Source organism: Loxodonta africana, chromosome 3 (assembly GCF_030014295.1).
Source record: "Loxodonta africana isolate mLoxAfr1 chromosome 3, mLoxAfr1.hap2, whole genome shotgun sequence".
Classification (NCBI taxonomy): domain Eukaryota; kingdom Metazoa; phylum Chordata; class Mammalia; order Proboscidea; family Elephantidae; genus Loxodonta; species Loxodonta africana.
The window spans coordinates 2,147,464-2,160,528 of NC_087344.1; the positions used below are offsets into that span (position 1 = coordinate 2,147,464).

At 53.8% G+C, this 13,065-nt stretch overlaps 1 protein-coding gene across 4 annotated transcripts in view; it reads left to right on the forward strand.

The window, feature by feature from the left end:
* Positions 1-13,065, forward strand: part of MOB3A (MOB kinase activator 3A) — a 48,168-nt gene that overhangs the window by 12,513 nt on the left and 22,590 nt on the right. For 3 of the 4 annotated variants that reach the window (XM_064280160.1, XM_064280159.1, XM_003422107.4), the window contains one exon: positions 9,815-10,330. In XM_064280160.1, the coding sequence (XP_064136230.1) occupies positions 9,910-10,330 (421 nt within the window). In that variant the 5' untranslated portion in view covers positions 9,815-9,909. Of the gene's footprint in view, positions 1-9,449; positions 9,568-9,814; positions 10,331-13,065 lie in introns of those variants that run through there. The other variant, XM_064280161.1, reaches the window with a different exon arrangement.

Below are 13,065 nucleotides of genomic sequence, written 5' to 3' on the forward strand. Positions count from 1 at the left end.
AAAATTCCTCCACTTTGCTAGAGCTGATAGAAAGCCTCGCAGGGACTTTGCAAACCCCTCCCGCCACCCGGCCCCGTTTTCTAGTTACTCTTTTAAAGTTTTGTGATGTGCCTGGGAGATGGGGATGATGGGGTGTGGAAAAAGACCAGCTCACCAGAGAGATTTGCTAGCGGGGTGGGCCAAGGGCAGTGGGGACTCTCTGCGTCTCCTGGACACTTGGCTCAGGTCAGTGTCTCCTCCCGAGGCCGGAAGTCAGCCTGTGTGTCACCAGGTCTCTGCTGTGATGGGCACTGGCTGGACAGAGGCTGGAGAGGTCCCAGGGTGACCCTCTACACCTGCCTCGTGGCCCAGCTCCTGGATGTCCAGTGTAGCCCTGGGCTCGCCCAGCCTGTCCTGCGCAGGTGACATCATTGGAGGCTGACCTCACATAACTGTCAAAGGAGAGTGTCTTAACGTCCTGGAACTGCTGGGACAAAGTGCTACAAACGGGGCGGCTTAAAACCACGGAAATCCATCCTGTCTCAGTTCTGGAGGCAGAAGTCCGAGATGAAGGTGTGGGCAGGGCTGTGCTTCCTCCAGAGGGTCTGGGGGAGGTCCTTTCTTGTCTCCTCCAGCTTCTGGTGGCTCCAGGCAGACCTGGGCTTGTGGCCGCCTCGCTCCGCTTTCTGCCTCTGTCCTCACATGGCCGTCCTCCCTCTGTGCGTCTCTTTTTGTAAGTACGCCACCCATATAGGATTAGGACCCACCTTCCGCCACTGCGACCTCGTGTTAGCTGATACCCTCTGCAGAGACCCACTTCCCAAATGGGGTCACATTCCCAGGTGCCAGGGTTAAGGACTTGAATTTAACTTTTTGGGGGCACAGTTCAACCTCTAACGGAGGGGCCCTGAAATAAACAGATGGCAGGAACCTGGGCCGTGGTGGGCTGGCTTTGTATTTTGGTTGCCCTCAGTGTTAGCAAGTTAGCTGTGAAGTAATAAGGAGGGTGAAACCAAACCCGTTGCCACTGAGTCGGTTCCAACCCATAGCGACCCTATAGGACAGAGTAGAACTGCCCCACAGGGTTTCCAAGGCTGTCGTCTTTATGGAAGCAGCCTGCCACATGCATCTCCCACCGAGCGACTGGTGGATGTGAACCACGGACCAGCCTGGGCCTCTGTCTGCCAGCCTATCATCGAATGAGAGATGTAATGTCTCTGTTTCGTTCTCTCTTTGGCAAAACGAAGGTTATTCACGTCTGCTGGACATGAGCCTCAGAATTTAAGTAAGACCCACCCATTGCCTGGCAGGAGTCCCCAGGTGGTACAAACAGTTAACAAGTTGGGCTGCTAACTGAAAGGTTGGCGGTTCCAGTCCACCCAGAAAAGCCTCAAAAGAAAGGCTGGTATTCTGCTTCCAAAAATCAGCCATCGAAAACCCTGAGGAGCGCAGTTCTACTCTGCACACATGGGGTTGCCACGAGTCGGAACCGACTCCGCGGTAACCCCCACCAACAAAGAGTAGTCAGCCATTATCTTCTGGCCTGGGGTTCTCACTCAGAGCGGTTCTGCCCCCAGGGATGCTTGGTGATGTCTGGGGACACTCACGGTTGTCACGGTATGGAGAAGATGCTACTGGCACTGAGTGGGTGGAGGCCAGGGGTGCGGCTCGATGCCCTACAGTATGCAGGACGGCCCCCCCCAGAGAACGATCTTCCCCGTATCAGCAGTGCTGAGGGGGCTGGGCCCTGTCTGGGCCTCAGTTTTCCCATCTGTAAAATGGGGATGTGGCTTTCCTCCCCTGATTACTGGAATCCCCCCTAGCCCAGTGTTAAACGAGGAGGCGGAAATAACCACGGTAGCTGTGGGCCCGAGGGACGGCTTGGGGGAAGTTGAGGTGTTTCTGAACATCGCACATGGCTGGGAGGCTGCATGTCCTTCCTGCTCCTGAGTGCAGCCTGCCTCTCCCAGTGCCACCAGGTGGTTCTTACACAGGTGTGTGTTGTGCGCTACCCTTGAGCCACACCTCTATAGCTGCATTACGTCTACCACGTTGAAAACTACAGCCGTGCTAAAATAGCGCTGGCTTTGGCCTGAACCGGAGAGGAGCCATCCGTGGTTCTGCCTTTAAAGTGCCTGGACAGGCTGGACCAGGACTTGGTGAGCTTGCCGCCGCCCCCCCCCCCGCCCCAACAACGGCTCTATCGAGATATAATTCACATGCCGTACAAGTCACCTTTTCGAAGTGCATAGGTCGGTGATTGTTGTATCTTCACAGAGTTGTGCCGTCATCACTGTCTGGTTCTAGAGGATGCTCGCCACCCCAAAAGGAGACCCTGTGCCTATCAGCAGTCACCCCTGTTCCCCTCCCCGAGCCCCTGCAACCACTAACCCACTTCCTCTCCCTGTGGATTTGCCTCTTTTGGACATTTCATGTCAGTGGGATCATACACTATGTGGCCTCTTGCGTCTGGCTTCTCTCACTGGGCATCATGTTTTTGAGGTTCATCCACGTTGGGGTGTGCATCAGAGCTTCATTTCTCTTCATGGCAGAGTACTCTTCCACTGTGGGCTGGCCACGTCGTGTTTATCCAACACCCGTTGAGGGACTCTTGGGCTCTTCCCGCCTTTTGGTGGTTTTGAACCATGTTGCTGTGAACACTGATGTACAAGTTTTTGTGTGGATGTGTGTTTTCGTTTCTCTTGGGTGTATACCCAGGGTGGAATGCTGGGTCATCTCTGGGTGCTGCAAATGGTTAAACGCTCAGCTGCTAATTGAAAGGTTGGTGATTCGAACCCATTCTGAGGTGCCTCGGAAGAAAGGCCTGGCGATCAGCTCCCGAAATGTCACAGCCTTGAAAACCCTATGGGGCAGTCCTGCTCTGCACACATGGGGTCGCCATGAGTCAGGATCAACTTGACGGCAGTGAACAACATGGCAGTTCTGTGTTTAACTTTTTGAGGAACCAACAGACTGATCTGCACAGTAGCTGCCCCATTTTACACTCCTGCATGGGTCTGGTTTCTCCAGGTCCTTGTCACGGCTTGTGACTGTCCCTCTTGTTGACTCCAGCTGCCCTGGTGGGGATGAGGTGGTTCCCTCCCTTTTAACCTTTTAACCAGGTGTCCCCTCACCTGTGTCCTCAGTGAGCTCTTCCAGCCCCGTGGTGGGAAAGTCTGGTTTTGCACAGCTTGTGCAGCCTGGAGTCCACCCGCTAGGCCCCAGGACCCCAGCTGGGTCCAGGAGACTGGGCTGGTTCTGCCTCTTGGGTGAGAGGGGGAGCGAGATCTCGGGGTAAAGGAGCAGAGTCAGGGAGGTCCCAGGGTCTGCGTGGTGTCGTTGGGAGCTGTGGGTGCTTCTCCCCCTCCGCCGTGGTTTTCTGTGAACACCCGCGGGGCTTTTTCTTGTTGGCTCCTCTGTGCCCTGTGGCTGCAGCGCAGATGACCGCATCTCAGTGCCCTAAAGCCGCCATGTTCATGACCTCACAGTTCTGGGGTCCGCAGGCTGACATGGGTCTCACGGGCTGAAATCTGGGTGTCTGCTGGCTCCTTCCGGAAACCCCAGGGAAGAATCGTCTCTGGCCTTTCCCAGCTTCTAGAGGGCCCACGTTCCGTGGCTCGTGGCCCCTTCCTGCGTCTTCAGAGCCAGCAGAGAGCATCTTCCAGTCTCCCTCTCTCTGCTCCCGTACCCCCGTCTTCTCCTGTGACTCCGACCCTTCTGTCCCCCTGTGATTTAGAGGTCCCTGCAGTTCTCGTCTACCAGGTGCTCCTGGGAGACCCTGTGGGGCAGCTATACTTCATCCTACAGGGTCGCTATGGTCAGAATCGACTCGACAGCAACAGGTTTTGGTTATTTGGGTGGCGCAAATGGCTCGCACTTAACTATTAACCAAAAGGTTTGCAATTCGAATCCACCCAGCGGCTCCGTAGCAGAAAGGCCTGGCAGTATGCTTGCATAAAGACGACAGTCTAGAAGACACGTGGGGCTGCCGGGAGCTGGAATCCCCGCAACAGCAATGGGTTTTTTTTATCTTATTGCGCTTTAGGTGAACGTTTACAACTCAAGTTAATTTCTCATTTAAAAATTTATACACGTATTGTTTTGTGACATTGGTTGCAATCCCGGCAATAGGACACCACGCTCCCTTTTCTAGCCCGGGTTCCCCGTGTCCGTTGATCCAGTTCCTGTCCCTTCCTGCCTTCCTGTCTTGCTTTTGTGCAGGAGCTGCCCATTTTCGTCTCCTTCCTCATGCTTGTTATTGTTTGTTTTATAGGCCTGTCTAATCTTTGGCTTTGGGAGCGGTTTCAGTTCTGAGTTAGCAGGGTGTCTGGGGGCTTCTCCTCAACAGCAGTGGGTTTTACCAGGCAATCCCATTGGGTCCACCTGGATCATCCAGGACCCCCTTCGTCTCAAGGTACTTCGCTTCAACTATCCAAAGTCCCTTCTGCCGTGGACGGAACCATGTTGACAGGTTTTGGGGATTAGGAGTGGCCATCTTTGGGGGGCTGTTAGTCTGCCTGCCACGCCCTGTAACGTAACAAGGAAGGCGGCTGCTGCTGCTCCTGTTGCCCACTCCTGCTCCATCTTCACCATCGTTGGGCTGCTCAGGTCTGTGGTCGCAGCCACTGTGTATTCTGAGGGCCTTCCACCCTAGGGGGCTCATCTCCCAGCACCGTATCGGACAGTTCTGTAGTGACCTATAGGATTTTCATTGATTGATTTTTGGAAGTAGATCTCCAGGCCTTTCTTCCTTGTCTGGCATGGTCTGCAAGCTCTGCTGAAACCCTGTCGACCATGGGTGACCCTGCTGGTATTTGAAATCTCGGGCGCATAGCTTCCAGCATCACAGCAACAGGCAAGCCCGGACAGCATGACCACGTTACAGACGGGGTGGATGGGGGTGGTGGGACAGGGGACAAGGGGGTGCTTATTTGAGCCTTGACATGATGAATTTTTTCTATTCTTGTTGAGAATACGCACAGCAGAGCATACACTGCTTCCATCATTTCTGTGTATACGATACAGTGACGGTGACGGTGATTACAGTCTTTAAATTGCCCAGTCATTCTCACCCTCCTTTCTGATTTCTCCTTTCTCCATTAACATAAACTCACTGCCCCCTAAGCTTCTTGCCTGACCTTTTGAGTTGCTGGTGTCAGTTCGATCCCATAGGATAAGTTTTTTAAAAGAGCACGAAGGTTGGCGGTCATTGTTTGCTAGTTAAGCTAGACAGTTGTGTAAAAATGACGCGGTGGTGTCAGACCTCCCCGTCAGACTTCACGAAGGGGAGGAGAATCACCATCAGTCCAAGGCTGATTCCTGAGGTGGAGGTCAGACGTAACTCCCTCCTCTCTAACTTTTTTTACCAATTCTGACACTAGCCGTCCCTCCCACGGCACTCGCTACTTCTCTACTGGGTTTGACAATTGCTTGCAGTGGCCACACGGAACTCACAGACCATGCTCATACTTATGGGGTTTATTAAGAAAGTAACAGGTTACCATTCAGGATCAGAATCAACTTGGAAATGACAGGAACAACTCAGGATACAGTTCTTTGATGAGGACAGCTTCTTCTTGGTCCTCAGCCCATAGCCCTCAGTCTCCTCCCTGGGCCCTCAGCCCTTGCTCTCAGCCTGGGCTCTGCCCTGCTCGGGCAAACGTTACAAAGTTCTTTAGCTCTGCCAGTAAGTGCCTGGAAGCCTCCAGCCTGAAGGCGCGCCGCTCTCTCACTCCGTGGGTTGGCAAGCCTAGCCTGCTGGTCCAGTGCCACTGCTATCTCGCACTATCTCTGGTGTCACAGCTCTCTCTATCTCCTAGGTCTAGGAGGTTCTCAGCTCAGGGACTCTAGGTCCGAAGGACACATTTTGCTTCTGCCTCTTTTTGATAGTAGTGAGGCCCCCCTCGAGCCTCTGGGATTGGCTCCCTTTAGGCCCAGTGGGATGGCAAAACTGGCTAATCCCCTACAAGCGTTCTGTGCACCTTTTTTGCATGGCCCACCTGTACAGTGGTTCCATTTACCTTATTTGCTGTAGCAGAACTGTTCAATTTCCTTAGTGGGCCACAAACACCTTATTTACATAATCCCACCCAGTCATTCTGTCAGAGTTACAAGACCATGGCTAGAAGGGCCATTTTAAAGCAATACACTGCACTGCAGTCATTTGATTTAAAGACGACTTCAGGGGATATTTTTGGTTCGTGGTTTCAGGTTTGAAGATTGTCTCAGGGCAATAGTTTCTGGGTTTCATCCAGCCTACATGGGTCCAGAAAGTCTGGATTCCGTGAGAATCTGAAATCCTGTTTACAGTGGGTATTTTTTGTGCCCCTCTGTGTGCTTGGCCCTGGATGAGGAACACCATGAGGACAACATGACCTCCTGGAACCCAGGTGGAGCAGAAAGGAGGCTGCCCCGCAAGCCACGACAAGCCTAGTGCTTATAAAGAAGAAGTACAGAAAACAGGAAGGGCCCAGCCCAGCGGGCTCCGGAAGAAGTCAGAGAGAGGTGGAGGGTGGAGCACCCCATGCCCTGAGGCTAGAAGGAAGCCCCTCCTTCTCTGCTGTACCCAGTTGTCGCCACCCTCCCCCAAAGCTCCGGACACCCCTACCTCTCAGGGCTCAGCTGGAGGGCGTGTCTCCCCTCAGGACAAAGCAACCTCTTTTAATGCCAAGAGTGTGCACTGCTCACACGGCTGAGCCCGGCGGAGCCTGGCATCTCCCCCCTGCTCTGTGCCTGTGGGAGAGACTCAGACTAAGGAGGCGAGACCAAGTCGGTGAGAGGATGGGGGCACTCTGGCCTGTGGACCCTAATTCTGTTCAACAGCCATACCCTCCCTGCGGTGCAGGCCCCGCAAGGGTAGTCACCTTCTTGGGTGGGGTTGAGGGTTAGGTTTTGGAGTCAGGTGTGGCTTAGGAACAGTGCCCCCTCCCAAACTCCAGTAAACTGTGGCAACGGCGTCTTCCTTGAAGAGAGCGTGTGTGCAAGGGCCAGCCCTCAGCAGGCTCCCAACACAGCGTCTTGTCGTTAGTTGCTGTGTAGGCAGTTCTGACTCACGGCGACCCCAGTGTGCAGAGCAGAACTGCTCCACAGCTTTCCGAAAGGTCAAGCCTATGACCTTTCAGAAGCAGATCACCAGGCCTTTCTTCTGAGGTGCCTCTGGGTGGGTTCGAACCACAAACCTTGGGGTTGGTAGCCCAGGGCTTAACCGTTTGTGCCACCCAGGGCCTCAAATGTCATATAGCATTTGTTATTATCACTGCATGGCTGCTGGGGCTGCTGTCCCAAAGCACCACAAACGTGGTGGCTTAAAACCACAGAAATTCTTTCTCCCACCATCCTGGAGGCCAGAAGTCCAAAATCAAGCTGTCAGCAGGGCCGCTTTCCCTCTGAAGGCTCTAGGGGAGGGCCCTTCCTCATGTCTTCCATTCCGGTGGCCCCAGGCATGACGTGGCTTATGGCAGCCTCGTAGCAGTCTCTGCCTGCATTGTCACGGGCCTTCTCCTCTTCTCTCTATATTTCTTTTACGGGCGTTGTCATTGTCAGAGGGCCCGCTGGGTAACCCAGGATGGCCTCTCACTCTTGAGCTCCCTAACTAAGTGATAGCAGCAAAGGCCCTTTTTCCGAATAGGGCCGCGCTCCCAGTTCCAGGGGTTAGGGTGTGGGGCCGCCAGTCAACCCGCTAGGTTCTCACTGTTGGCCTTGCAGTGCGCAGTTATACACCCTACAAGGAAGGACCTGGGAGGGCGCATCCAGGCTGGTGTCAGACACTGGGGCACGGGGTGCTGCTCTGGCTGTCCGTAGCCCCATGTCTCAGTGGCTGCTGCTCCAAGGCCATCAGGATGTGCCAATGGGCAGTTTAGGCCACCGAGGAACTCAGTGGCCCCTGTTCAGCAGGGTTGAAGCCCTTTTTCCTTTAATATTTGGGTTAATAGTAAACATTCATTAATTCATTCATTCACTCATTCGGTTCATTTATGATGTTCCTGTTATAGAGCCAGAGATGGGGAATATCAAGATGAATATGATACAACTGCCCTGACAGGGGACACAACAGAGAGGCCCAGACAGAGCAGGAGGAATGTGCGCAACAGAACTCAAATTCAAGTAAAAAGACTAGACTTAATGGTCTGACAGAGACTGGAGGAACCCCAACACTGTGGCCCCTGGAGGCACTGTTAACCCAGAACTGAAACCATTCCCAAAGCCCACTCTTCAGACAAAGATTAGACAGACCTGTAAAACAAAACATAATACATGTGAGGAACATACTTTTTAGTTCAATCAGGAATACGAGACCAAATGGGCAGCTCCTGTCCAAAAGCAGGATGAGAAGGCAGGAAGGAACTGGTCAAATGGACACAGGGAACCCGGGCTGGAAAGGGGGACCATGCTGTCACATTGTGGGGATTGCAACTAATGTCACAAAACGATATGTATATAAAATTTTGAATGAGAAATTGAGCTGTAAATTTTCCCCTAAAGCACAATAAAAACAAAACAAAAAGATGATACAGTCCTTCGGGAAGTGAATGTATGTAAGAGAGTCATTGGGTGCCATCGAGTTGATTCTGACTCACAGCAACCCCACGTGACAGAGGAGAACTGCCCTGTAGGTTTTCTTAGGCTGTGATCTTTATGGAGGAGCCCTGGTGGCATAACAGTTAAAGTGCTTGGCTGCTAACCAAAAGGTCAGCGGTTTGAACCCGGCCAGTGGATCTGCAGGAAAAGGTGTCACAGTCTGTTTCCATAAAGATTGCAGCCTTGGAAACCCTATGGGGCAGTTCTACTCTGTCCTGTAGAGTTGCAATGAGTCAGAATTGACTCGATGGCAGTGGGTTTGGTGTTTGGCTTAATCTTAACAGGAGCAGGTTGCCAGGTCTTTCTCCCATGAAGCTGCTAGGTGGGTTTGAACCACTAACCTTTTGGTTAGCAGCTGAGCACTTACGCCTTGCACCACCGGGCTCCTCCTATGTAAGAGTAAGCCGGCCGCAGTGTTACCTGAGCTGGGACAGTAATACACAGAGGGAAGGAGGGGAGCATTTCAGTTCTGCGTAACAGGCTGCCTAGAAAAGGTACCTTTTTAAGAGCGGTGGTGGTGCAGTGGTTAAGAGATACAGCTGCTAACCAAAAGGTCAGCAGTTCAGGTTCACCAGCCGCCCCTTGGAAACCCTGTGGGGGCAGTTCTACTCTGTCCTGTAGGGTTGCTGCTATGAGTCAGAATTGACTCATGGCAACAGGTTTGGTATTTTGGGGAGTTTTCGAAGAAAACGAACCACATTATCAGTACAGTCCTCATCTTTGTCTGTAACAATGTCTGTGCCTCTGTGATGCCGAGCCATCTTTGTTCCTCCCCGAATCCAGTGGGGTGGTCGTCGTTGTCAGCTGCCATGGTGGAGTCTGACTCACAGCGAGCCCACGCACTATGGAACGAACCTTGACCGATCGTGTGCCATCCCTGTGATTGGTTGCAGATTGGACCACTGTGACCCATAGAATTTTCACCGACAGATTTTTGGAAGTCGATTGCCAGGCCTTTCTTCTTGTCAGTCTGGGATCTCCGCTGAAACTTGTTCAGCATCATAGCAACAGGCAAGCCGCCACAGGGGGATGGTGGTGGCTGCACCTGAGGTGCACTGGCCGGGAATGAAACCCAGGGCTCCCGTGTGGAAGGCGAGAGATCTACCCCTGAGCCACCACTGCCCCTCCCAGCGGGGCTGAACCTTTTTAAAACCAGAAACCCTGGGAAACGTCCTGAGTCCATCGTGCACTCAGAGCAGAGCGTCCAGGGAACCCTCCCCTCCAGCCGTCATCACTCCTCCTTTGTTGCTCGTTTCAGGTCTCAGAGAGGAGCCCGGACCCGGTGGACTTCCTGCTGCCTCCAGCCACTGTGCTCGGGACGCGTCTCCAGACCCTGAGCCCCAGAGCCCCACCATGTCCAACCCCTTCCTGAAGCAAGTCTTCAACAAGGACAAGACCTTCCGGCCCAAGCGCAAGTTCGAGCCAGGCACCCAGCGCTTTGAGCTCCACAAGCGGGCTCAGGCATCGCTGAACGCGGGGCTGGACCTGCGGCTGGCTGTGCAGCTGCCCCCGGGCGAGGACCTTCACGACTGGGTGGCCGTGCACGTGGTGGACTTCTTCAACCGTGTCAACCTCATCTACGGCACCGTCAGCGACGGCTGCAGCGAGCAGTCCTGCCCGGTCATGTCAGGCGGCCCCAAGTACGAGTACCGCTGGCAGGACGAGCACAAGTTCCGTAAGCCCACCGCACTGTCCGCCCCCAAGTACATGGACCTGCTGATGGACTGGATCGAGGTGCAGATCAACAATGAGGACCTCTTCCCCACCAGCGTCGGTAAGTCGGGTCCCCAGGGCTTCAGTGTCCAGGGCTGCCGAAACAGATGCTGCCAGGGGGCGGCTTTAAGAAGCAAAAACCCACTGTCTCCAGACCAGGTCTCGGCTGTGTGTGGGCTCCTCCCTTGCCAGTAATCGTGGGTGTTTCTTCTTTCCTTGGAGCCCTGGTGGCACGAGGGTGAAGCACTCGACTACTAACTGAAAGGTTGGCGGTTTGAACCCACCAGCTGCTCTGCGGAAGAAAGACCTGGCAATCTGCTCCCGTAAAGATCACAGCCGAGCAAACCCTATGGGACAGTTCTACTCTGTCACGTGGGGTCACCATGAGTCGGAATCGACTCGACAGCAACAGCTTGCTTCCATGGCTTGTAGACGATCTTCACGTGGTGCGTGTCTTGCCCTGTTTGTGTGTGTGTGTGTCTGCGGCTGTGCTGCTGTCTCTGTAACTCAGAAACGAGTGGGTTTAGGACCCACCCTGCACTGGTGTGGCCTCCACTATGGATTGGCTGCATGAGATCAGATTACGTTATGGAAGAGGCCTATATTCCATTACATCCACAGGCACAGGGGCAGGATTGCAGTATGTATTTTGGGGCGGGGGGACACAGTTGAGTCCGTAACATACCGTCGTGTGTGGCTGTTCTTTCCCTCCCCGCCCACCCCCAGGGGCTATCCCTGTTCTTTCTGTCTTGTGGGGACAGGGCTCCCAGCAGCCCTGGGCCACAGAGCTCTGGGTGGGCCGGACGAGAGAACAGGAGGATGAGCCAGACTTGGCTCTTTTCTCCCCGTGCTCTTCTGCTGCCCTGTTGCTGTTAGTTGCCATCAAGTCAATTCCAACTCACGGCGACCCCATGTGTGCAGAGCAGAACTGCTCCATAGGGTTTTCAAGGCTGTGAACTTTCAGAAGGAGATCACCAGGCCTTTCTTCCAAAGCTCCTCTGGGTGGGTTCGAACCAGCTACCTTTCAGCCTGTAGTGGAGCACTTAACCATTTGCGCCACCCTGGGACTTCTTTAGTAACAGCTGTATTGAGATGCGATTCACGCACCATAGAGTTCTCCCATGTGAAGTGTACAGTTCAGTGGTTTTTACTATCTACAGAAAGCTGTGCAATCACGACTGTCTAGTTCCAGAACATTCTCATCACCCCAAGAAGAAGCCCCGTGCCCATCAGCAGTCACCCCCATTCCTCTCCCCCAGTGCCTGCAACCACTAACCCACTTCCTGTCTCTGTGGACTTGCCTGTCCTAGAAATTTCACATCAGTGGGATCAGACACCGTGTGGCCTTTTGTGACTGGGTTCTCTCACTGGGCATCAAGTTTTCAAGGTTCATCCACACTGTGCCATGAATCAGCGCTTCACTCCTTTTGTGGCCGAGTAATATTGCATCGTGTGCCTGGACCACGCTGTGTTCATTCACTCGTCTGTTGACGGACATGGGGGTTATTTCGGCTTTCTGGGTGTTACAAATAATGCTGCTATGGGTGTGAGTACTGGCTTTCACCTCCCTTGACAGGCAGCAGGTGAAATACTCCCAGCTGGAGCAGAAGGTTCTGGCCCTGGAGGCCGGGGCACACACAGAGCGTGCCCTAATGAGAATCAGAGCACTGTGGCCCAGCAAGGTCGTTTCCCGTGAAGGGTCTGTCCAGAACCATGGCCTCCCTTCCCGTCCCCTCGGGACTCCATGTGTTACTGCCCAAGCTGTGGACATGAGTGTGCTCCCGCAGCCCAACATTAGGGACAGGATCCCATCTCCCCGTTGGACCTTGTGGCCCACCTATCTTGGGATTCTTCCACAAAAACAATGGGGCTCAGAGGCTGGGCTGCCAACAGGGCCCTTCTCAGTCACCTGGGCATTTGGAGAAGATGAGCTTGTTACCAGAGGAGACCACAGTGCATTCTGTGTCCTAATCAAGGTGCTATCAGGACTTGTAGCTTCTAAGTGGTGTGAGAAATCAGAGGTGGTGGAGCCACAGTCCACTGGGGTGTCACAGAGGGCTTTGGGGAAGACCCAGGGTGTAGCTGAGTCATAAAGGGTGCTGCTGAGCCCCTTGCCCAGGGCCGGCCTTCCCAGTAAAGGCCCTGAAGTGGCCTGCTGCGCAATCTAAAGGCTTTACCACCAAGCACGTCAGTGTGGATGGAATTGGTGGGTCCAGGCCAGTCCAGGCCCAGGGACAGAGGTAGACAGCTTCCCTCTGCCTTTAGGGTACAACACTAAGCTCACCAGCTGGGCCCTACTGCCCTCCCTGCCTTGTCTCCCACCATCCCCCATTCTCTTGGAACACAATGGACCACGCTCATTTCCGCAGACTTGTTATACTCTTCCTCTTGACACTGGGCCTGCCTTCTACCTGAAATGTCTCCGCCACCACAACCATACCCCACAGTCAGCATCCTCTTGCGCTCCACTCTCAGAGAAAAATCACTTCCCGGGGGCTTCCCAAATGCTCGCGTGGGTGACAGTGTTAGACCCTGGGTCGGTACTGCAAAGGCCCAGAGGGTAAATATTTTCACCCTTGCCAGTCGGTCTCTGTTGTGGCTGCTCAGCTCTACCGTTGTAGCGCAAAAGCAGCCGTAGACAATTTTAGACAAATGGGCACAGCTTTGTGCTGATAAAACTTTATTTACAAAAACAAGTGGGGAGCTAGATGTGGCCTGTGGGCTGTTGTTGGAGACCCTGTGTGGGAGCGTCATCACAAGTGGACAAAGCAGCCCTTGGCAACTCCATTTTCTACA